At 36.4% G+C, this 26,617-nt stretch overlaps 1 protein-coding gene and 1 long non-coding RNA gene across 2 annotated transcripts in view; both read left to right on the top strand.

Moving 5' to 3' along the window:
* The window catches only part of LOC149829895 (2-isopropylmalate synthase 1, chloroplastic-like), a 54,968-nt gene that overhangs the window by 16,021 nt on the left and 12,330 nt on the right, over positions 1 to 26,617 (top strand). The window contains exons 7-12 of the mRNA XM_090016149.1: positions 16,384 to 16,417; positions 16,535 to 16,609; positions 21,055 to 21,138; positions 21,216 to 21,350; positions 25,552 to 25,697; positions 25,779 to 25,909. Coding sequence (XP_089872275.1) covers positions 16,384 to 16,417; positions 16,535 to 16,609; positions 21,055 to 21,138; positions 21,216 to 21,350; positions 25,552 to 25,697; positions 25,779 to 25,905 — 601 coding nt within the window. The 3' untranslated portion in view covers positions 25,906 to 25,909. The remainder of the gene's footprint in view (positions 1 to 16,383; positions 16,418 to 16,534; positions 16,610 to 21,054; positions 21,139 to 21,215; positions 21,351 to 25,551; positions 25,698 to 25,778; positions 25,910 to 26,617) is intronic.
* Positions 1,030 to 3,345, top strand: LOC149829896 (uncharacterized). Its single transcript, XR_016433604.1, has 2 exons — positions 1,030 to 1,177; positions 2,348 to 3,345. It is a non-coding gene; the product is annotated as an uncharacterized LOC149829896 (long non-coding RNA).

Raw genomic sequence — 26,617 nt, 5'->3', positions numbered from 1 at the left:
CCTTTATAGTCATCGGCATAACCCACAAACCTGCACTTCAAAGCCTTGTCCTGAAACTTATGTCTCCTTGAACTGTCAACATGAACATAGCATAAACAGCCAAACACATGCAAATCATAGTAGTTGGGGTGGATACCAAAAAGAGACAAGGAGACTTGTTTTCCAAAATAGTCATGGGCAATCGATTTATCACATGAACTGCAGAATGAAAAGCCTCTGTCCATAAAGTGATCGGAAGATTACTATCATGCATCATGCTCATCGCACTCTCAATAATATGACGATGCTTTCTTTCAGCAATCCCATTCTGCTGAGGTGTGTGTGGGCAAGACACATTTTTCCTTATCCCATTACTTTGAAGAAAGTTAGTAAAGTCAATGGAGGAGAATTCACCTCCTCCGTCACATTGGAAACTTAGGATGTTTTCAGAAAATTGGTTTCTGACAAAGGAATGGAAGTTACAGAACAACTTGAAAGTCTCAGATTTATGTTTCATGAAAAATATCCAGGAATAGCGAGAATAACTGTCAACAAATAAAAGATAGTATCTAGTTCCAGACATAGAAGCAACTGGAGCAGGCCCCCAAACATCAGAAGAGATAGTCTCAAAAGGTCTTGAAGCTCTTTTATTGATAGAATGAAATGGTAAAACATGACTCTTACATAAGAGACAACTAGAACATTTGTTGTCATTTACATTTATTCCTAAACTTGACTTGGGAATGAGGTTACTTGAAACAAGCTTTTCAATGAAATTATTACTGCAGTGACCTAGACGACCATGCCAAAGGTTTGACTTATTGATTTCAGAGACACTAAAAACGCAGGTTGGATTTTCAGAAGACAACGATGATTGGAGCTTCAAGTTTGGGTCTGCAGAGCGAATATGTGCTGAAGGATCTTCTTGAAAAACATACATATTGCCTTGCCGTTTTCCCCTAGCGAACGTCTCCTTCGTGCAGAGATCCTTAACAAGAACAGAAGAGGGAGTAAATTCAACTGAGGTTTTGATATCATCAACAAGTTTAGAAACTGAAACAATGTTTTTCTTGATATTAGGGGCATAAAGAACATTTGAAAGATTGATGGAAGATTCGGGCAAGGGTATGATGGAGTTTCCAATATGCGAGACAGAGTGGTGTGATCCATCTCCAGTAACTATACTACTTCTACCAATGTAAAGGAACAAGTTTTAGGAGCTTATCTGCATCACCAGTAACATGAGTCGCTGCGCCAGAGTCCACATACCAAGTACCTTGCTTATTTTGTTTCAGATTCAATTCTGCTAAGGCTGACAACAACAACTCTTTTACTTCTCCGTTGGTCCTTGTATTGTCTGTGCCTCTTTTTGCTTCAGTTTGTGTTGATTTTCCTTTATTTAGGAGATTGAACCAGCAGTTAGCTTTGATATGCCCCATTTTATTACACAGAAAGCAAGTAGGAATTGGCCTCTGTCTTTGTGGGTTGGTATAGGAGTTGGGTGTAGGCAATAATCCATGACCTCCATGACCACTTCTACCTTATGCTCCTTTTCCCTTAATATCATAGTTTCCTCATCCTCGTGCATAAGTGACCCCTGTAGCAAGAACTTCTTGTGCCCCAGCATGCATAAATGATTCTTCAGAAAATCCCTTTAGATTCATCTCATATTGTAACAATTTTGCGCGCAGATCTTCAAAATTGGGCAGCTCAGGTAAACATAACAGAGAAGTGACAATCATATGATAGTCGTGTCCCAATCCACTGAGGGTTTGTTGTACCAAATCTTTATCAGAAATTGTACTTCCAACAACTGCTAACTGATCTGTGATAACCTTCATTTTGTTCAAATATTCCATGATGGTCATGGAATCCTTTCTTAACATTTGAAATTCTCTTTTAAGAAACATAATCCTGGCCTGAGAAACCTGTGAGTATTCTGAACAAGTCTGTTCCAAAGTTGCATGGCAGTGCAATCATCTGGAATGGCTACAAGAACCTCTTCTGACAGTGTTGGTGTAATATAAGCAACAAGCGCTTGGTCTCTTTTCATCCAAGCCACAAATTCAGGATTTCTAACATATACGGTAGTAGATTCCCCTTTGCTGTCCCTTTCTTCTTGTGATATGAACTCAGGAGGAACTGGAATAGATCCATCCAGATGTCTCCTGACTCCTAATGAAAGGGATGATTTGCCTCTTCCAAGTCAAGAAGTTACCATTATTTAATTTTTCAGACACAAGTTGGCTGAGGAAACTTGAAGAAAGAACTGACTGGCTAGGAAGAGAATTCATGTTTCACAGAATGAAGAATGTATTCAACACAATCTACTTACACCTGCAGTTCTGTAACTCTTTTTTTTTTGCAGGAACTAATTCAGATTGCTGATATGAAACAGAAATTGAATGTCAATCAGATTTCTGATTTGTATATGAAATGGAATATCGGATATGAAAATAAAAAAAAAAAAATATCAATGTGAATATGTATTCCTAATGTATCGGCTTGTTAATGGCTGAATGAGGAAATCTGGGCTGAGTCACTCAAGAGACAAAAAGAAAACAGTGGCGAAACCAAGGTTCGGCCACCACCGAAGTAGGAGAAAAGGAAACTGTAGGGAGAAAAGTAATGAATGAATGAAACGTGAAAAAAAAAAATGAGTTGGCTGGGTGAGAAAAGAAGGGGATGAATGAGACGTGAATCCAAAAAAAAACTGAGTTAGTTGGGTCAGTCGTGAGTCCCAGAAACCAGAAAAAAATCTGAGTTGTCTGGGTCAGTCGTGAGCCCAAAAAAAAAACTGACTGGGTCAGTCGTGATTCCAGAAAGAGGCGAGAAACAGACTGAGACTGACTGGGTCAGTCGTGATTCCAGAAAGAAACGAGAAACAGATGTAGGATGAAAAGAATGAGACTGACTGGGTCAGTCGTGATTCCAAAAAAAAAGGGAAAACAAGAACAGACGTACCTTTTTGGATTTTCAGACTTTAGAAGAGGAAATAGAGGAGAAAAGGATCTTCAGACGTGCCTTTTTGAATCGATCCCAGTTTCAGCTGAAGCGTGGCTCTGATACCATGTTAGTTTTGCAACCTGCTTCGTTCCACGCAAGAGAGCTGCGAAACAGAGAGAGATAGAGAAAGGGAGAGAGAGGTTATGGAAAAATCGATACCCTGCTGTGTACGGGTCGGCTGCTGTGTATTCCTTTATGTTAACATGTGATTACAAACAAAATTAGGGTACTAGAATACCCTTTTTACAATAATCAATATTACATAATGCCATTAATGAAGAAGTGGGTGTCACGGGTCTAGATCTTCAGATCCATGACCCGTAACCAGAGAAAACACTTCTTTTCAAACTTATGTCAAATGATTTCAAAACTTATTTTGAAACAATGAAATTATTCATCAAAGATCATGTGCCTATACTCCTCACCATATAAGATTAGCTAAGATTAGCTGAGAGAAAACATAAGCACACAATTGAAACTACTAGAACTCTTTTAATTGCAAAAGATGTTCTAAAACATTTTTGGGCTGAAGCATGTTTGACGACCGTATACCTCATCAATCGACTCCCGTTATCTAAGCTTCAAAACATCTCTCTTTATGAAAGACTTTTTAAAGTTTCTCTTGATTATCTTAGATTAAGACCTTTTGGATGCAAGTGTTTTGTTCTCACTAACAAAAATGTTAAACTCTCTTTCAAAGCCATACTTTATGCTTTCTTTGGATACGAAGAAACTCAGAACGTGTTTAGATGTTTTGACTTCAAAAATAACAAACTATATATATATACCTAAGAATGTTCTCTTTCTGAAAAATGAAACTTTTCTTCAAAATGTGCCTAAGAAAAACTTTGAGTGCTCTTTTTTACTTGAATTATTGCCTCATTGTAAGGGTAATTCTTCGTATGAGAATAATAGAGATGAAGAGCCTTAATCAATTTAGGATGGTGAAAACATTGAAACTAGAGGATCTAGTATAATTCAATATAGAAGACATGACAATGATAGCTAACAAAATGCATTAGAAAAATACTCTAAAAAATCAATAAATTGAGGTAGTGAGAAGATCAGATAGGACTTGTAGACCTCTTGATAGATTTGTTTCATATGAATGCTTCTGAATTGACTATAGGGCTTATCCAACTAGGTTTTTGGCTTATTTTGAACCTACCACGTATAAACAAGCAAAAGAATATCCCAAATGGGTAAAAGCTATGCATGAAGAATTAGGAGTACTCGAAAAATCCATGACTTGGGAAGTCTTTGATTTGCCTAAAGGTAAGAAAACTATAGGTTGTAAATGAATGTATAAAGTTAAAACTAAGAGTGATGGGACCCTAGAAGGAAACAAAGCCCAATTAGTTACTAAAAGATATGCACAAAAATACAAAATAGACTATGATGAGACATTTGCACCAATAGCTAAGATGACTTCTGTTAGGACCCTTATTGTTGTTACTGCTATTAAATGTTGGCCTATATACCAGATAGATGTTAAAAATGTATTTTTAAATGAAGATTTAAAAGAAGAGGTTTGTATGGATTCACTTCCTCTATATGAATTCTCCTCTAGTAAGGTACTTCGATTGAGAAAAACTCTTTATGGTTTGCAAGAGGCACCTAAAGCCTGATATGATTGCTTTAGTTCTGTTATGTTAAACCTTGGTTTTAAGTCTTGTTATAATGATACTGCTATGTTTACTAAGAAGTCTGATCAGAGATTGTTATACGTCTCCTTTATGTTGATGATATGATCATTACATGCGAAGACAAACAGGGAGTAAAGGATATTAAATGTATATTCAAAAAATATTTTGAAATGACTGATCTTGGATTTCTCAAATTTTTTCTTGAAATTGTGGTTGCTTACTCTCCTAGAATATACTTGCTTTCTCAAACCAAGTTTGCTAATGATATTATTGACATGTCAGGCATTACTGATGAAAAGAGAGTGAAAACACCTTAAGATACTAATGCCAAGATAAAGATTAATGATGGTACAACTCTGGATGATTCTCCTCTATATCTCCAAATGATTGGCCCTTTAACTTGTTTAACTATTACTAGGCCTGATATTACACATTTCGTTCGTACTGTTAGCCTATTCCAACATTCTCCCACTATATTTAATATGAGTGTTATGATGAGAATAGTTAGATATTTAAAAACCTCTACTTCTAGAGGTCTTTTGTTATCCTCCTCTTCCTCTTTTGAGTTGATTGCTTTTTCTGACTCAGGTTGGAGAGGCGATCTATATGATCGACCCTACCCATTTGTGTTTTTTAGGTGATTCTCTGGTGTCGTGGAACTGAAAACAACAACAAAAAGTATCATTATTATCCAATGAGGCCGAGTACTCTGCAATGACTACTACAACATCATAGATCATTTGGTTACGAAGATTACTTGAAAATATGAGCGTTCATCTTCAGACACCCTCCAGATTGTGTTGTGATCACAAGAGTGCCATATACATAGTTGACAACCATACATTTCATGAAACAACCAAACATATGGAAATGGATTGTCACTACGTGCGTGAAGAATTTCTGAGGCAGATCATCACCCTACTTTATGTTACTTCGGAGTATCAACTAGCAAACTTCTTCACCATGGCACTTTCGTCACATTGATTTTATTTTCTTCTTGAACTTTCGGTGATCATACCATAAGTTTGAGGAGGGGGGAGGGTGTTAAAATGTATTGTGTATATGCCATTTGTATTTTGTATATATAGTTCACTATGTATGTAAACTGAAATACCCATAAAGGGTGTTTCAGTCATTTCATGTTGTAATAAGTGTCAGTCCCTAGTGGACTGACAAGTTTCGTTTTTTTTTTCAGCTTTTTGTTTTTTTATTTTCTTTTTGATTTTGATGTTATAACAAACAACTGATTGAGAGCTGGTCCGACTAGCTGTTCGACCATCCCCAATGATAGCTAGTTGGGCCAACCCCTTTATGCATGAGAGTGCCTATATGAAGGCATGATTTATGCGTGTTGCAAAATATATTTGAATAAATATTTATTATTCTACTTGTACTCTTGATATCTTTTGAGAGTTTGTGTGTTAGCCTTTAGTGGCTCTTTGTATTTGGCCCATTAGAGGCTTTGTAGCCGCTTTGAGACATTGTATTTGTGCACTTGTTTCATTACGTACCTGAACCCATGTGACTTAGGTTATGATAGTTACAAATCTGTCACATGGGCGTGGGTGCGACACTTTAAAAAACCTTGGGTGCGGGGGTGCGACAGGTAAAAAATATAAAAAATTATATATAAATATAATATATATATATATATATATAATTTTGAAGTTTTAATAGTTAACATTATCATAATATCATTTATCATGCATGTAATATATCAACCTAAATATCAATCAAATAAGTAAAGCAATTACATAAATCAACCTAAATATCAATCAAATAAGTAAAGTAGAAAAAAACTAAATTACATATCAAAAGTATATCCTACAATGTATATGTCAATGAAGTAATGGATCTTAATAATTTTCTTCATCATCATCAAATGCATCATTAGAAGGAATACTAGGCTCGGATAAATCCATGTTTGTCATGTTGAAATCATGCTCTCCCTCGAAGTCACACTCTTCTGGGTTTATATCTCAAAATTTGGATGTTCCTTGTGTGCGTTACAAACCCAATTTGAAAATGTTAAATACAATATAAGTATATTTAAATAAAAAACTACGAAATAATCAAATAACTAAGAGAGCAACTTAGTACCTGTATTCATCATTGGTTCGCGAAAGTAGTCGAAGATTTGAATGAACATATACTAAATCCTCTGCACGCTTGTTGGTGAGTTTGTTTCTTCATGTTGTGGATTTGAGAATATGTGCTCCAATTTCTTTTACAACAAGATGAACTAGCAGGCTGCAATAGCAATCTTAATACAGGACGTTGGAGAAGAGGTGTTTCTGATCCAAATGTTGACCACCATGTGATAGGATCTATATTATCCTCCTCTCTCGCGAATAATGCCGGTCCATATAATCTCGAATATGAAAATTTTTCAAACTCTTGTGTGACTTGATTTAGAAGGTATGCTTCTGGAAAAGTCTTGTCATACACATATTTCTATGTCTTGATAGCTCTGGGTTTAAATTTGGAAGGACACGACCAATACCACCTGCCCGCCACTTATTTGCATAATATTTTGGATTAAGAGAATATGCCATGCAATGCAAAGGAGTGTTGCTCTTATTCCATCTTCTGACTAAAATTGAATGAATATGGTTAAAAATTTTTGAATCATCCATTGCAGATTTTTTTTTCTTCATGCTTGAAAACTACAACTTGTATTTTTTCAATCATATTATCCTACATTTCATAAACTCTGTGAAGCATGAGCAACTTGTATTTTTTCAATCATTTTATTCCACATTTCATAAACTCTGTGAAGCATGAGCTCATTCTTATCAACTTCTCTTAACATTTCCCAAATAGGTTGCGTAAATTGAACGAAGTATACCACTCTGTCCCAAAACTCATCATCAACAATGAATTTCTTAATTTCTTGAGCCTTGTTATCATCATCAACATGATAGAATGTTCAATTTTCATCGGTCACCATGCTAACCAAAGCATTCTTCACTTTTTTAATCCTCTTACCATCACAATGATGGACGTAAAACGTGTTTTAGCGACCTTCAACAATTTTAGGTCAGAATGCCTATTAAATATAACATTAGCACAATGGTGGTTAATAACAAAATTCCTAATGCTTTTGACATTTCTTTCTAAATCTTTAATTCATGAACATAAAACATATGCTTGTGAATTTTCTTCTTCTTTGGGGTTGCAGATGCTCTTTAGGGCTAGATTTAAGCCCTGTGCTACACAGGGAGTCCAAAAAATATGAGGGTACTCACTCTCCAAACTCAACGCTGCATTTTTACAAACTGGAGCATTGTCTGTAATGATTTGTACTACTTTCTGATCACCCACTTCTTTTATGACTTCTATAAACAACCCCTTCAAATACTTTGCATTTTTATATTCTCCATATGCATCAACTGCTTTCAAGAATATTGGGCCATTAAGCGAACAAACAATGAAATTGATCTCTGGATGCCTTTGAATATTTGTCCATCCATCAGAAGCAATAGAAACTCTATTTTGCTCACATGAATATTTTTTAATCTCCAACAACTTCTCCACATTTACCCTCTCTTCTGCAAGAAGTGTGGTTCATAGTTTTTTTTTGAGCTTGGAGGCACGTAGTCACTCAAATTAGAATTTGCCAAAGATGTTATTAAATCCTTCCAATAACGATTTCTAGCCACATTAAATAAGAATTAACTAGAATAAAAATACCTCTCTACTTTTCTATAGATATCCTCCCTTCCATATGTATTGAATGCTGCTTGCATCGTTTATCTACATCCTGCATTGACTTTTTTTTTCAGCATCTTCTTGGTGGCTTTCAAATGACACACTAATTGCACAAGAATCACTCATTGTCTTTTTCTTCTCATATTCTTCTTGTATTTTCTTGTATTGTCTTTGCATTGCTTCATCAACTTTTTTGCATCCTGAAATGCCATGTCCTGGTATCTTCAACAAATGCACCTTCACTCTTATGTAAGACCCAATAAAATTTCTTTCACAGAGCTTGCATCAAAATCTCTTGTTTGCACCACCTCTTTCTCCAGTTTTTGCAAGCTTATCTATATGTACCCATAGTGGCTCCACATTATCACTCCCACAACTATCAACAAAACTAGCAACAAAACTCATATGTGAGGATGAGGATGATGCAAGTTCTTTCCCTTTATCTGTCATTTTTGTCCTGAAAACACAAAAAAATTTATATTAAAATCAATTATGCAGACAATCAAGGTTTATAATATCAAGTCCAGCTCCAGACTCCCGGCTCACAAAGGAGGGTTGAGGGATAGGCTCGGTCTGTCAGACCGAGCCCAACTTCCGACTTGTTCAGGGAAAACGAGGAGGAGGGGGGGGGGAGGGTTGGGGCCTCGCCCCACCCCTGATTGTCGAAACAGGGAGCAGGGAGGAGCTCATCCCCTCCCCTGCAAAAACAGGGAAGCAGTGAGGGGCTCGGCCCCTCCCCTGAAATCAGAGGGAACAGGGAGGGGGGCTCGGCCCCCTCCCTTGAAATCAGAGGGAGCAGGGGGGCTCGACCCCTCCCCTGCCAAAAATAGGGAAGCAGGGAGGGGCTCGACCCCTCCCTTGCCGAAAACAGGGAAGCAGGGAGGGGCTCGGCCTCTCCTCTGAAATCAGAGGGAGCAGGGAGGGGGGCTATGTTAAAAATAAAATTGTATTCAAATACTCGATAAGGGTATTTTTGTCTTTTATCATATAGTACAATCCACTAGGGACTGAAATGTAATTTAGCATTGTTTTAAATAAACTGCCCAACAATCATATTTATGACTGTTGGGCACAATAGTCAAAATATGACTGTTGGGCACAACAGTCATAATAATGACTATTGGAAGGCAGTCCAAAGAGCTGGACATGCCTCCCATGTTCTAGAGCCTCACTCCCTTGTTATTCCTCAATGCTTTTAGAAGCATTTGAGGCTTTTCTCTAGAGTTTTTTTCCATCTTATAGGCTTGTATGCCTCTTGTGTTGTTTGGTATTTTTATCTCTTTTGAGATTGTATTTGGTTCATTTGTGACCAACCTTAAGTGAGTTTATTAAAGCCCTTTGTTGGCATTGTGTTTGTTTCACTATTGTTTCATTGTATCTTGTTTCATTATATGGTATCAGAGCTAGGCTCTTAAAAGAAGGAGACTCCTAGCTCTTAAAAGAAGGAGACTCTCATGAAGGAAGTGTTCTTCGATCATTGATCATTCTCTATCTCCTCCATTCTAAACTCAAGTATTCATTCTGGGAGAAAGAGAGTCCGCCACTATCATCACCTACAAACTCAATAAAAACAACTACTTGATGTGGGCGACGACTATGGAGAATCATATCAAAGGAAAAAAATTGTGGGGTTTTGTTAGTGGTTCTACTAGTGAACCACAACTCAAATTGACTAGACAAGAAGGAGATCAAGTCAAAGCCTTGTCCGAAGAAGAAAAAGAAAAAGCCTTGGAAGAATACCAAAATAAATTGGAAGATTGGGAGGTAAGCAATGCACAAATACTCTCATGTCTTACGAATACCATGGAGTTCAAGATCGCCACCAATATCATCAAATTCAAGAAGGCATATGACGCATGGAGCTTTCTAAGAAGTACCTTTATCCAAAACGATATGACTAGACTTTATTATCTCCAAGACAAGGTACGTAATTCAAAATAAGGAGATAAAAGTGTAAGAGATTTTTACGGTATTTTATCTCCTATTTGGGATGAATTAGCCATGTTGGAATCAAAATGAGAAGGTTCGACTATTGATATGAGAATGTCCAAAATCGAAAGAGAAAATCTTTTCTCCTTTCTTTATGGCTTTTGAGCGGAATTTGAGCAAGTAAGATCTTCCTTACTTCATAGGACCACTTCTCCTTCTATAAGTGAGGCCCTTGCTCAAATTTGTCAAGAAGAGACAAGACTTGGAATGCACAAGTCTAATGATGAGGTCCTTGCCATGGCAAGACCCTTCAATTTTGTGAAAACATATAAACCACCTCACTTTGAGAAGAAGTTCAATGGGGAATGACACAATGGAGGAGGATACAAAGGAAAAATTATTTGTCATAATTGTAAAGAACCCAGACATATAAAAGGTGGCCGTCTTAAGTGAAAAACCTCAAGAATAAAAAAAATGGGGCAACTTCAATAAATTAAATCTTGCTCAAATAGCAGAAGCCGTCTCACAACTTCTTAAGGCTACACCTTCTACATCCGAAGCCGCCATCTCTTCCTCGTCTCCTCCAGGTAAGACCTCTTGGATTCTAGACTCAAGTGCTTCTTTCCACATGACTCATAATGAGTCTCTATTATCCGATTGCACTAAATCATATTTCTCATATGTGTCAACTGCCGATGGTACCTCTTTAAAAGTCAAAAGCTTAAGAAACCTTGATGATATTTCAAAAAAATTCTTTGTTCTAAAAGTGAGAGTCATTCCCAAACTGGATTTAAATCTTTTTTCGGTTTCTCAAATTACTGACTATGGTTGTAAAGTATTCTTCTCATCTAAGGCGTGTTGGGTGTATGAAGGAGTAGTAACCAATGTCCGTACTTGTGGAGGGGTGACAACCAATTTTCCTATAACGGTTGGGTTACATCAAGGATCTGCTTTAAGCCCTTTCCTATTTGCTATAGTGATGGATGAGCTTACGAGATCAATTCAAGAAAATGTGCCGTGGTGTATGTTGTTTGCTGATGATATTGTTTTGATTGATGAGTCTAGAGCTGGGGTTAATGCTAAGTTAGAATTATGGAGACAGACATTGGAAGCAAGAGGTTTTAAGTTGAGTAAGAGTAAGACAGAATACATGGAATGTCGATTTAGTAAGCAACGAAGTAGTGATGGGAGTGTAGTGAAGCTTGGTGAGCAAGAAATACCGGTAGATGATTCTTTTAAGTATTTGGGATCTATCATTCAAAAGTATGGAGAAATTGATGGAGATGTAAATCATAGGATAAAGGTTGGGTGGATGAAATGGAAGAGTACAACTGGAGTGTTGTGTGATCGTAGAATGCCATTGCGGTTGAAGGGAAAGTTTTATAGGACGGCTACTAGGCTCGCTTTACTATATGGTACGGAATGTTGGGCTGCCAAGAGACATCATATTCAAAAAATGAGTGTAGCTGAGATGCGTATGCTGAGATGGATGTGTGGAAATACAATAAAAGATAAGATTCGAAATGAGGAAATACGTAAGAAGGTAGGCGTTGCACCCATTTAAAATAAGATGAGAGAGAATCGTTTACGGTGGTTTGGACATATTCGACGAAGGCCTAATGATGCTCCAGTTAGAAGGATGGAGAAATGGGGAAATATATTAGTTAAAAGAGGTCGGGGTAGGCCTAGGAAGACATGGATGGAGGTGATAGGAAAGGATATGAATGCTTTGAACCTCACCGAGGACATGGCATTGGATAGAAATGAATGGAGGAGAAGGATTCATGTGGAAGACCCAGAATGATTCTCTTTGTTGGTTCATATCGCCGACCCCAATTGTTTTGGGATGAAGGCGTAGTTGTTGTTGTTGTAAGGCGTGTTGGGTGCAGGATCTCCAGTCAGGGAAGCTGATTGGGCAAGGCCATGGACGATGAGACCTTTACTACATGGATTTCTTGTGTTTACCAAAATACTCGTTTTGTAATCATGTCAAAGACATTAATATAGATCTTTCGCTTAAAAGATTAGGACACCCAAGTATATCCAAATTATCTATTTTTCCATTTTTGGAAAATTTTTGTAAAGATAAAAAATTTGTATGTGAAGATTGTATACTTGGAAAAATGCAAATGATACCTTTTGGGTCTAGAATATCTGTGACACATAAAATTTTTGAATTAGTGCATTCGGATATGTGGGGTCTCGCTCCTGTTATGTCAAAAGGTGGTTATTCGTATTATGTTACATTTATAGATGATTTTAGTCGACATACTTGGATTTACTTTCTAAAACTCAAATCCGAAGTTTTTTCATGTTTTAAAAAATTTCATAATCTAGTAAAAAAACAATTTAAAACAAATATTAAAGTCTTCCGCTCCGACTCTGGGGGAGAGTTTCTTTCAAATAAATTTCAATTATATCTAAAAAGTCATGGAATCGTGCATAAAAAATCATGCCCTAGGACACCTCAACAAAATGGGATTTCTGAAAGAAAACATCGTCATATCATTGAAACTACTAGAACTCTACTTATTTCAAAAGAAGTTCCAAAGTAATTTTGGGTTGAAGCTGCCCTAACCGCCGCAGTTTATCTGATAAATAGAATGCCTTCTCAAACTTTGGAAAACAAGTCTCCTATTGAAAAAATCTTTAAAATTTCTCCTGATTTAAAAAGGCTAAGGGTATTTGGTTGTAAATGCTTCGTGCTTCTTGAAAAATATAGCAAACTCTCTCTTAGAGCCATAAAATGTGTCTTTCTTGGTTATGCTGATAATAAAAAAGGATATCGATGTTATGATAAAACAAATGATAAACTCTATGTTTCTAGAAATGTTACCTTTCTAGAAAATGACAGTGGATTTGATTTTGAAGTTCCTAAGAAAGAATCCGAGTATGCTTTCTTATTTGATTTGTTATCCAATAAAGGTATTAGTAATGATATTGAAACCTTCGAGTCTATTAATGACTCAAGTAGTGAACCATCTCAAGATCTTCTTCAATACTCTAGACGAAATACTGGGGAGCATCCATGTGCCCTTGACAGATATAATCAATTGACAAATACTGAAGAAACTAGTGTTAGAAGGTCAGAACGAACACATAGGCCTCCAAGTAGGTTTGTCTCATATGAATCCTTCTTACCAAACTACAAGGCATGTCTTCTAGCCATTCATTCCTATCATGAACCATCCAACTATAACGAGGCCAAAAATATAAACAAATGGGTTGAAGCCATGAAAATTGAATTAGATGCATTACACAAGGCTCACACTTGGGCAATTCAACCTCTTCCTATCGGAAAGAAGACAATAGGGTGTAGATGGGTGTTTAAAATTAAAATAAAAAGTGACGGGTCTCTTGAGAGATATAAAACAAAACTTGTAGCAAAAGGATATTCTCAAGAATATGGTATAGATTATGAAGAGACCTTTGCCCAAGTAGCTCATATGACTACAGTTAGAACTCTAGTTGCTATAGCATCCATTCGAAAATTGCCGATATATCAGTTAGATGTTAAAAATGCATTCTTGAATGTGAACTTAAATGAAGAAGTATACATGGATCGATCCTCCCCCTGGTTTGTCTATTGAAAAAGGCATGGTCCTTTGTCTTCAAAAAGTCCTATACGGGCTTAAACAAGCTTCTAAAGCATGGTATGATCAGTTCAATGGTACGATATTAAAACTTGGATTTAAATATTGTTACACTGACACTGCTCTTTTTGTGAGAACTACATGTATCTCATTGATCATTCTTCTTTTGTATGTTGATGATATGATCATCACAGGGAATGATCAAAAGGAAATTGAAGATATTAAAATTTTGCTTAAAAAATCCTTTGATATGACTGATCTTGGTTTTTTGAGATACTTTTTAGGAATTGAAGTAGCCTACTCACCAAGTGGATACATTTTATGTCAAATCAAGTTTGAAGCTGATATTGTTCAGCGTTCAGGAATCACTGACACAAAATATGCTGATACTCTTGAAGTAATAAATGCGAAAATGCGAGCTGAAGATGGAGTATTATTATATGATCCAACCCCTTATCGACAACTTATTGAATCGTTGATGTACCTGTCCATTACAAGACCAGATATTGCGCATGCCGTACATTCTGCAAGTCAATTTCAACATGCGCCCACAACCATCCACTTGAGTGCAATATTAAGAATAGTTCGATGCATCAAGGAAACTATATCTAAAGGACTAGGAAACTATATCTAAAGGACTATTCTTATCTTCTTCCTCATCTTTAAGTCTTATTTCTTATACTGATTCTGACTGGGGAGGAGATCCCAATAACCGTCACTTAACCGTCACTCAACTACTTGCTTTTGTGTGTTTTTAGGTGATTCTCTCATTTCTTGGCGATGCAAAAAACAACAGAAAGTGTCTTTATCCTCTACGGAAGCTGAGTACAGGGCAATGGCTACCACAACCACTGAAGTTGTGTGGATGCGAGCACTACTTTCCGATATGGGTGTTGATGTCTGAGAACCTTCAAAGCTATGCTGTGATAATAAAAGTGCCATCTATATAGTCAGCAATCACACATTTCACGAGCGAACAAAACACATTGAGATGAATTGTCACTATGTTCGCGAAGAATATTTGAAGGGGACTATTACATTGCCATATGTCCAGTTCGAATTTCAGATTGCAGACTTCTTCACCAAAGCTCTTCCACTGCCTCATTTTTTGTATCTTCTTAGCAAACTTTAGGTGATTTCCCCATAAGTTTGAGGAGTGTTAAAAATAAAATTGTATTCAAATACCCGATAAGGGTATTTTTGTCTTTTATCATATAGTACAATCTAGGGACTGAAATGTAATTTAGCATTGTTTTAAATAAACTGCACAACTAGACGTTGGACTGCCACCCAATAGTCATAATAATGACTGTTGGAAGGCAATCCAAAGAGTTGGACTGCCTCTCATGTGCTGGAGTGAGGCTCTATAAATAGAGCCTCATTCCCTTGTTATTCCTCAATGCTTTTAGAAGCATTTGAGGTTTTTCTCTAGAGTTTTTTTTTCATCTTATAGGCTTGTATGCCTCTTGTGCTGTTTGGTATTTTTATCTCTTTTGAGATTGTATTTGGTCCATTAGTGACCAACCTTAAGTGAGTTTATTAAAGCCCTTTGTTGGCATTGTGTTTGTTTCACTATTGTTTCATTGTACATTGTTTCATTACAGGCTCAACCCCTCCCTTGAAATCAGAGAGAGCAGCGAGGCTCGGCCCCTCCCCTGCCGACCCAACAAGAGAGCGATAGAGAGTTGGGGGGGGGGGGGGGGGTTGGGAAAAGATAGAAGAAGGAAGGGGACGAGGTTACCTGAGAGGAGAGGAGGAGGTGGCTCTGGGCATCGTCGGGGTTGCGGGTGAGGTTGACGTCGGCGATCGTCAAAGGTCTGGGACGAGGGAGAGGAGGTGGCGTCGGGCTCCCTTGAGAGACGTTGGGAGGAGAGGAGGCAAGCAAGAGAGCACAGCTGCGTGGGAGAGGAGAGCCGCGAAAGAGGATTAGGGCAAAAATTCTCTTTCGCAACCCTTTTGATCGTGGAAAAAAATTTTTTTTTTACGTCCGAAAATTGGATGAAAATAACCCTAGGTGCGTTGACCTCACCCAGGGTCGTGTTGACCACACCGAGTGTTGCACCCGCATGCGCACCCGCGTCGCGTCGATGTGGGTGCGGCAGCTGCTTTGCCGAATCCGTGTGACTTAGTTACAAATGGATACACACTCTGTTTATGCATGCTTGTGTATGTTGTGTGCAAGTGCCTTTGTGCATTCATGAGGGTGTTTGCCATTGTTCGACTCTGATGCCTGCAGCTGTCAATTTCTTTTAGTAAAAATGTTCTCATTAATCACTACAAATTGACTTTTTGGTTCACTGATGACTGTAGCTGTGAATTTCTTTTAGTATAAATGGCTCATTTTGTCTCTTTGCATTAAAAAAAGGGCTCATTAATCACCACAAAAATGCCTTTTTGTTTACTGATTTCTGTAGCTGTTCTTTTGCTTTAGTAGAAATGGTTCTAATCTTTGCATAATTGTGTTTTGTTCTTTTAATTGATTTAAGCTGAAATTTCTTTTCATTTTCGACTTTCAACAGTGGACGTCATGCCTTGAAGTCTAGACTTTTACAGGTGGCTACTTCTCTCCTTGCTTTCGTTTTCTTTCTTTCTTTACTACATTTAGTGAGTATTGCTAAGTAGGTTAATTATGGTTATGTTGTATATATAAATTGTGACTTTCCTCTCCAGCTTGGTTATGAATTAGATGGAAGGGAACTGGATGATGTCTTTTGGCGCTTCAAAGCTGTGGCAGAGAAAAAGAAGGTTTGTGCAAAATGATAAAACTTTGTGCACTTATCTTTGTTTCGTGTCTTGGTCTTCTTTATTGTGACCTCCATTTCTTATGCAATTTCAAGTCCACTGTTTTCTTGTTTCAGTTTCTTGGAGAAACATAAGTTTAATGATATGTCCCCTCTTTGCATTGAGTGTGATGGTTTCTAAAAGATACCTAATTAGACATGGTGATTTGACAACCATATACAGCTAGTTAGCAGCCACAAGAAGTAATGTCCTTTAAAGCATTACATTGATAATCAATATGTAATCGTATTGATCTTAGAAAACGATGTCTTTGACATGAACAAAGCTCCTGCACATTGTGTAATGCATTCCTTGTTTTTTCCTTTCTTTTACATCATGGCTTCTGTATTTAAAGTTACTATTTCTGTTATAAAAATCATTGTTGAGCTACATGTTGATCACTCAAACTTGTAACCAGACCAATTTAATGTCTGGCCTAATTATGTATGTTTTCCAGCTTTTGGTACAATTTGAATTTGAACAAACCATGCTTCTTTCTTTTATCTTATTAATTTCCCTTTTTGTCTTTATCTTTATTCATTCTTTTTTGCTCCCCCCGCCCCTTTGAACTGTGTATAATATCTAGATCTTGGAGATCAGTGATTTCCCTGAGCTTGATTTATGGTCAGATTTGCATGTTGTGGTGGCCCTAGTTGGAGATGTGGGTAGCTACTGGTATGGAAAATTTCATGGGCATGCTGGTCTGTTTGATAGCATCTATTAATGTAGTTGTTGGAGTTAGCTGCTGTGTACATAAAATAGTTGTTGGAGTTAGCTGTTGTACTTTGTGGAGCTGTAGAGTTGGTAAAACATATCTTTAGTATCTCTTGTTTGTTTCTGGCTTTGATATCAAGGCTGGCCAGATGATGAGCTGCTTCGAAAAAAATAATAGAATAAAAAACTCCTCATTTTTTGGAAAATGGCAAATGGATGAGATGGTGAAGCCTGTGTCTGTTTGCTAGAACATTATGCCATAATCCATGAAGGGACCCCAGATCTAATTCATCCACCTAAAGATCAAATAAGGGATTTGCGTGTGCAGGCTAGCGGGCATGGTCTGTGCACTTATGTTGTAATTACTGACTTGTGTTTTTCGCTGATTCTCACTTATATTTTGTCAACTGAATTTTGTTTGCATGCATGTGTTCGTGCTTGTGCGTTTCTGCATGTTTGGGCCTAAATGTAGAGGACCATTTAGTAAACAGGCTGGACCTAGGCTGAGGTTGTTTGGCTATAAGGATTTATTGGGCCTGGCATTGCCTACCCTTACTTGGCGTTATATGCCTAATAGACCTGGTTCTTAGGGACGATAGGCCTTGCTCATACCAGGAAATTGGAAGGATGCATGCGTATGTTCTGAATGCCATTGTGTGTAAAAACAACAACAACAACAACAACAACAACTACGCCTTCATCCCAAAACAATTGGGGTCGGCGATATGAACCAACAAAGAGAATCATTCTGGGTCTTCCACATGAATCCTTCTCCTCCATTCATTTCTATCCAATGCCATGTCCTCGGTGAGGTTCAAAGCATTCATATCCTTTCCTATCACCTCCATCCATGTCTTCCTAGGCCTACCCCGACCTCTTTTAACTAATATATTTCCCCATTTCTCCATCCTTCTAACTGGAGCATCATTAGGCCTTCGTCGAATATGTCCAAACCACCGTAAACGATTCTCTCTCATCTTATTTTCAATGGGTGCAACGCCTACCTTCTTACGTATTTCCTCATTTCGAATCTTATCTTTTATTGTATTTCCACACATCCATCTCAGCATACGCATCTCAGCTACACTCATTTTTTGAATATGATGTCTCTTGGCAGCCCAACATTCCGTACCATATAGTAAAGCGAGCCTAGTAGCCGTCCTATAAAACTTTCCCTTCAACCGCAATGGCATTCTACGATCACACAACACTCCAGTTGCACTCTTCCATTTCATCCACCCAACCTTTATCCTATGATTTACATCTCCATCAATTTCTCCATACTTTTGAATGATAGATCCCAAATACTTAAAAGAATCATCTACCGGTATTTCTTGCTCACCAAGCTTCACTACACTCCCATCACTACTTCGTTGCTTACTAAATCGACATTCCATGTATTCTGTCTTACTCTTACTCAACTTAAAACCTCTTGCTTCCAATGTCTGTCTCCATAATTCTAACTTAGCATTAACCCCAGCTCTAGACTCATCAATCAAAACAATATCATCAGCAAACAACATACACCACGGCACATTTTCTTGAATTGATCTCGTAAGCTCATCCATCACTATAACAAATAGGAAAGGGCTTAAAGCAGATCTTTGATGTAACCCAACCGTTATAAGAAAATTGGTTGTCATCCCTCCACAAGTGCGGACATTGGTTACTACTCCTTCATACATATCTTTAATTATACTAATGTACTTGAGAGAAACACATTTCTTCGTCATTGTCCACCAGAGAACGTCCCTAGGTACTCTATCGTAAGCCTTCTCCAAATCAATAAAAACCATATGCAAATCTTTGTTCCTCTCTCTATTTCTCTCAATAAGTTGTCTAAGAAGATGTATAGCTTCCATAGTAGATCTTCCAGGCATAAAACCAAATTGATTCTTCGATATCATGACAACCTTCCTCAACCTAGACTCAATCACCCTCTCCCAAAGTTTCATAGTATGACTCATGAGTTTTATACCACGATAGTTTGTGCAATCTTGTATATCACCCTTATTCTTATATAGAGGCACCAACGTACTCTTCCTCCACTCATTAGGCATCTTATTTGTCCGCCAAATCTTGTTAAAAAGATTTGTCAACCATGCTAAACCTTTCTCTCCCAAGCATTTCCAAGCCTCGATAGGTATACCATCTGGGCCAACTGCCCTTCTTGCTTTATTGTGTCTTATATATAATTAGTTAGTTTCATATCTAGAACACATGTTTTGGAGGTGGTGACCAGTGTTGTTAAAAGCGTTCCTTGAGGCGCAAAAGGTGCGCCTCGCCTTGAGGCGAGGCCTTCTGCGCCTCAAGGCACCGGCCTAAGGCGTGCTTTATCAATAAAGCATTTTTTTAGTATTTATTTTAGATTTTCTATTTTTTATTGCTTGTTGCTTCATCAATAAAGCATTTTATTTATTTATTTGTATTTTTAGATATTTTTTATAGTTTAATCCTTAGTTTTTTTTCTAAGTTATATAATCAGGTTCATGTTAATATCTCATATTTTTTAGTATTTATTTTATACTTTTTAGTATTTTATTTTAGATTTTCTATTTCTTATTGCTTGTTTCTTCATCAATAAAGCATTTTTTTATTTATTTGTATTTTTAGTTATTTTTTTATAGTTTTTTTAAGTTTTCAAAATTTTTTGAGGCTTACGCTTTATGATAAGTTTCTTAGTTACTTTTACATGTTAATCTCATATTTTTAGTATTTATTTTAGATTTTTTATTTCTTATTGCTTGTTGCTTCATCAATAAAGCATTTTATTTATTTATTTGTATTTTTAAATATTTTTTAAGTTTTCAAAAATTTTTTGTAGGCTTACGCTTTATGCCTCGAGGCTTATGCTTTATGCCTCGAGGCTTACGCCTCACCTCAGTTTTTGGTGGAGCCCCTCGCTATGCCTCAACGCTTTTCACAACATTGGTGGTGACTGTTCTCCACTCATCAGATTTTCCTATTTTCCAACACATTTGACTAGGGCAGGAAATGGCCAGCCTAGTGGCACATCTGGCTGGAACTCAATGCTTTAATATTTGATCACCACATTTTTGCATATGTTGTATGTTTGTGAGACATGGTGATTACCTTTTGGTATAGCTGATTGCTCAATCTTCTGGCAATATGTGCACTCAAAATATTCTTTCCTTTTGCAGTTCTTTGTTGTCCGGATCCCCCTTACTTTGTTCTTTGCCTCAATAAGAAAAGCTTTCCTTTGTAGGTTATACATTCTTCTGATTGTTGATGAATGGTAATTGAAACATCAAACTTGACATGGTAATAATTATTTTTTAAAGCTTATTTATTACCTATTTTTGAATAAAAATTAATCATGGCCAACCTATTTAGTTTCTCCTGGTTGGTTTTAAAAACAGTTGTGATTCACTGATATATGAATTTCCTAGTAGGTTTCGTCATGTTAGTTTGATACGTATCCTTTAATGTTCATGCTTATGGAACAAGTAATATACCTAGTGGGACAATTCTCTAAGACTCAGAATAGTCAGCTTCTGTTTAATATTTTTAACTGGTTAAGACGACAAATCCTGTCTATTTTTAATTTGTTGGCTTTTATTTCTTGAATGATTCAGATGAACGTTAATCTTATAGTAGCTATTTATGTTCTATCACAGATAATTTTTCATTAGATTATTTTCTCAATCAGGCTAATAATGTAGTTAATGTGGCAGCATCTAACCGATGATGATATAGAAGCTTTGGTGTCTGATGAAATTTTCCAGCCTCAAGCAATCTGGTCTCTTGGAGATTTACAGGTAAAATATATTTTGCTTGGATCTTTGAAAATTTTCCATTGTGAGACGGTTGTTACTGATAAGCCTTTTACATGCAGGTAACCTGTGGAACGTTGGGTCTTTCAACATCAACTGTTAAATTAATTGGAGATGATGGAGCAGAGCATGTTGCATGTTCGGTTGGTACTGGTCCTGTAGATGCAGCATATAAAGCTATTGATAGCATCGTAAAGGTAGTCTCCGTTGAAGATTATTTATTCTATTATATTAATGGTCCTGTAGATGCAGCCTATAAAGCTATTGATGGTATCGTAAAGGTAGTCCGTTGAAGATTATTTCTTCTATTATATTTTTATGACTTCTTTCCAGGACAAAATGGACTCTATATATGATGGGAGAGCCTGCCCTGAGTGTAGGGTTCTGACAATATTCCTTTATCAAAGCTCCCTGTCATAGGACTATGAGATTTGGTGAACCAGAGTTATTCAGCAGTCAGAGAAAAATGATAGAGAGAGAGAGAGTTAGGGCTGTATGCAATCACGATTCCCAATATGGGCCATGTTCTATGCCTTTCCATTATGTATTGAAAACAACTAATTTACATGACAAAATTACCACTGCTAATACAATACACAACTTTACATAAAGAGGGGTAAACAATGTAAAATGACAATACAAATACATAAACACACATGGATCAGATATACTAGTCCAGTTTCAGACTACGTTATATCCCAATAGCCTCCCTCATTTAACAATGTAAAAAGATATCCTGTTTGCACTCTGATTATCACAAAGAACAAATCTTGGAATAACTTCACCCAAATCATTTAAAAGATATCTAACCCATGTAATTTCACACTACAGCCATGTATCGCTACTTAACCTTGGTGCTGGACCTAGCCACTGCCTCTTGCTTTTTGCTGCTCCATAAAACCAAATTATTTCCAATGAAGACACAATATCCAAATACAAATCTTCTTTCATCTAGATATCCTGCCCAATCTGCTTCAGAATAGATTATTACAGTCAAAACCTCCTCTTCATTTGATCTTCTCCGATAACAGAGACCATCCCCTATGGTCTCTTTCAAGTATTTCAAAATTCTCTTTACTGCTTCCATGTGAGTGTACTTGGGCTCATGTATGAATTGGAACGGTTTATTAACAACAAAAATAATATGGACAAGTAAATGTGAGATGGTGCATCATACCTATGATACTTCGGCATTTGGTTTTGCACCAAGTTTCTGATGTATGGGGCTAGGTGTAAGAACTGACTTGCAATCACTCATCCTTGTTTTAGTGAGATCAAGCATGTATTTATGCAAAGTTAATATGAGTTCTTCATCATCCCTGTCAACTTCCATTCCAAGAAAATATCTTAGTTGACCAAGATTCTTTATCTTGAATCTTTTTCTGTTGTTCAGAAAAAAATTCACATCACTAACATACTGATTGAAACTGCCTGAAATGATTATGTCATCCATATAAATAAGGAGTAGAGTAATAAAGTCTTCTCCCTTAAAAACAAAAAGTGAATAATCTAAAAGAGAATGGTAAAAGCCATACCTTTGAATTTTTTGGAAGAAGCTTTCAAACCAAGTACGAGAAGCTTGTTTGAGCTCATATACAGATCTTTTTAATTTACATACATGTGTTCTTGGGTTTTTTTCATTATAGCCTAATGGTTGTTCCATATAAATCTCTTCTTTCAACTTTCCATGCAAGAATGTGTTTTTAACATCCAACTAACTCAACTTTTACCCATGATCAACAACCAATGATAAAATGATTCATATCGTTCCCATGGGTGCGGGTGTGGGTACGGGTATGGATACAGAGGGTACAACTAGGGGCGGAAGCAAGCTTCTAACTTAGGGTGGGCACAAATGCAAAGTAAAAAAATAAAATAAAATAACTACTAATAAATTATACTAATTCATGAATTAAAAAAAATAAATCAAAACTCTAATCCTACAAGCTTCATAAATTATGCATTTATGCTAACTGATAAAAAACCCTAATATTCTAACCAAAATCAAATCAAGCAATATCCATGGATTCATAATTAATGGTGATTAGAAAAAACATAAAAAAACTTAAAACCACAACTAAACATTTATGTCATTCTAAAAAAACCAAATCAAAATCCTAATTCCTACAAACATCATAGATTATTCATTTATGTTAATTGATAAAAAAAGCCCTACTATTTTAACCAAAATCAAATAATGTAATATTCGTGGATTCATGCCTAATGGTAATTTAAAATATAAAAAAAACTCTAAAACCATAATTAAACATTTATGGTATTCTTGAAAGTTCAAATCAAAACCCTAGTTCATGCAAACATCATAATATTCATTGGATTTATTAATTTATGTTAATTAATAAAAAAACTCCTAATATTGTAATTGTAATAAATTCATTTAATATTCATGGATTCATGCCTAATGGTAATTTAAAAAAACACAAAAATCCTAAATTCATAAACTAAACATTTATGTAATTCTAAAAAAACCAAATCAAAACGCTAATAGCTACAAACATCATAAATTATGCATTTATATTAATTGATATGAAAATCCTAATATTCTAACCCAAATCAAATAAAGAATTATTCATGGTTCTTGCCTAATGGTAATTAAAAAAACACAAGAAAACCCAAAACAATAACCAAATTTTATGTCATTCTAAAAAAAAAACAAATCAAAATCTCAATTCCAACAAATATCAAAAAATATGATTTATGTTAATTAATAAAAAGCCTAATATTCTAACCAAAATCAAATCACAATATTCATTTATTGAAGGGTTTTTGTAGACAATACAACCCCTTTATCATTTTTGTCTTCTTGAAAAATAAATTTTGGTGGGATGGATACCGACCCATCCAGATGACCAGAAAGACTGGCTCCTATTGAAAGGAGTGATATGCCTCTTTCAGGTAAGGAAATTGTTATTATTCAGCTTTTCGGAAACAAGTTGATTTAAGAAGTTGGATGACAGAGGTGATTGGAATGAATTTGAATCCATCAGAAAGTAAGAAAGACATAAAGAAAGAAAATAATACAAATTTAAAGTTTGGTAACAGTTACGGGTAGAATCCGGAACCCACAGGCACAAATTCGGAAAACATAAGCATGAAACAAAGCTGAATAAAACCCTTAAATATCAAATCCCAAGGGTAAAACAAAATAAATATATATGAGAAAAATAACTGCCAACCTGATTTGCATTCTTTTTGTAAATCCTTCACAACTTTAGCAAAAAGGGCAGCAACAACTCAGTCTGATCATATGATCAAAGTCAATATAGAATAAACTCAGATGCTCAAAAGATAAAGATCTACTTGTGAACAATATACACCCAATCAATTCGGAAGACAATATAGTCAAAACTAAAAATGGGTAACAACAAGAAAACACGATTGAGAATAAGGAGGATATTTAGAGAAAACCCAAAGCAAAATACTCAAATGATAATGGACGATTTAGAGATAATCAAATAGGGCACCGTTTGCGAGAAAGAAAGAATAGTATGGGACAATTGAGAATCACTAGAACCAGCAAACAATGGGAAATAAGAGCGAAAGAAAGCAACAATTAAAGTAGAGGATGATTAGGAAGAAAAGAAGTGGAAGAAATATTTGAAGAAAAATAAGAAAAAGAAGAAAAAGGAAAAGAGATTATCTTAGAGCAGAAGACAAAACTTGTGGATCCCAATGGTCATTCAGATCAATGGCAGCCAATCCCATAATCTCACCTGCTCTGACACCATGTGAGATTTGGTGAACCAGAGTTTTTCAACAGTCGAGAAAAATGATAGAGAGAGAGTTAGGGCTGTATGCCGTCATGATTCCCAATATGGGTTGCATTCTATGCCTTTCCATTATGTATTGAAAACAAATAATTTACATGATAAAATTATCCCTGCTAATACAATACACAACTTTACATAAAGAGGGGTAAATAATGTAAAATGGCAATACGAATACATAAACACACATGGACCAGATATACAAGTCCAGATCCAGAGTCCAGACTGCGTTATATCCCAATAAGGGCTACCATCATACTTACAGTTGAAGCTCTTCCAAGTTTTCACAAGGGGTATCGAAATCAGAACCTCTTACTGCTACATTTCCTTTTGTGATGGTAAGTCTCTTGTTTATGAAGCTAAAGAAAAACAAGGAGTTGCTTCTTGTTCAAATCACTGATAATATCTATAAAGTGCAAGGTCAAGGTCTCTATATGAGTTTTGTCTTCACTAGAAGATTGGCACTAAAATATAAGAGAGTTAATTGGGTGTTTTTCAACTTTCTACAGTTTCTATTTTCATGTTTAATTATTTCTGGCTTCTTTATTTTGGTGTCTTACAGAAAAATCTTTTTTTTGGATTTATTTGTAAACTTAATTTCTGGTGATTGAAGGTGCCCGTAACACTTCTAGAGTACTCCCTCAATTCTGTCACAGAAGGTATTGATGCAATAGCCCATACACGAGTAGTTATACGTGGGGAACACGGTCACACATCTACACATGCTCTAACTGGAGAGAAAATCCACCGCACTTTCAGGTTTGGAAGATATGCTCTGCTGTCTGTGACTAACTTTTGCTTAATCCATTCAGAAATTACAATTATGTGTTTCTTTCTCAGTGGCTCGGGAGCAGGAATGGACATCGTTGTCTCCAGCGTTCGAGCTTATGTGAGTGCCCTAAACAAGATCTTGGGCATCAAGTCTCGGTCACCGCAAAAGGTTTCCACTAGCAAACAAGTTTCTTGAGAAGGTATCTCTGACATAGACTTGGTTATGAGTAGGGATGTAAATGGTTCCGATTTGGGTCAGATGTGGCCAATACCGGTTTTGACTAATCAGATATTGGCTAAACAGATTCAAATTCAGATTCAGACTTGAATGGTGAAATGCTCATACCGTATCTGTTTTTTTTTACATGCAATCAGATTCGGATATCTGGCAAACCTGGATATCTGTCGGATTCGGTAGCAAAAAATAAAAACCATAACTGCATCTGATTATAACCAGATCTGATTTTGGCTTACCAAATTTGACTATACAGAGTCAGTTTCGGTCGGATATCAGATAAAATCCAATCCATTGGCATTCCTAGTTATGAGTTACACTCCATGCAATACATTAAAGCATAATGGATGCTCACATGTAGAGATAAGTGGGTTGAGTAAGGGAATCTGAACTGAAAAAACAAACTGGTTAGTCCTGTCTGACCCATGGTCCAAAACCTGGATCCATTCAAAATGGCTAGTTCTTGGGCATGAAAATTTTAGACACAGTCCTATTTGTGCCTTGCATTTTCTATAACTAATGTATATCCGTGCCCATAATAACCTGAATCAACAACAGCCGTAACCTATTTATGCCTAAATGGATACATATCAAATAGATCTGTACCTGAACTGTTTTAAGGGCTGCATGAGTTCTGCTAAATCATATATATATATATATATATATATACCCA

This window comes from Nuphar pumila, chromosome 8 (genome assembly GCF_984573655.1).
Source record: "Nuphar pumila chromosome 8, dmNupPumi1.hap1.1, whole genome shotgun sequence".
In the NCBI taxonomy this organism is placed as follows: Eukaryota; Viridiplantae; Streptophyta; class Magnoliopsida; order Nymphaeales; family Nymphaeaceae; genus Nuphar; species Nuphar pumila.
Note: the sequence above shows the minus strand (reverse complement) of the source record. Positions and strands in the feature narration are given on the sequence as shown.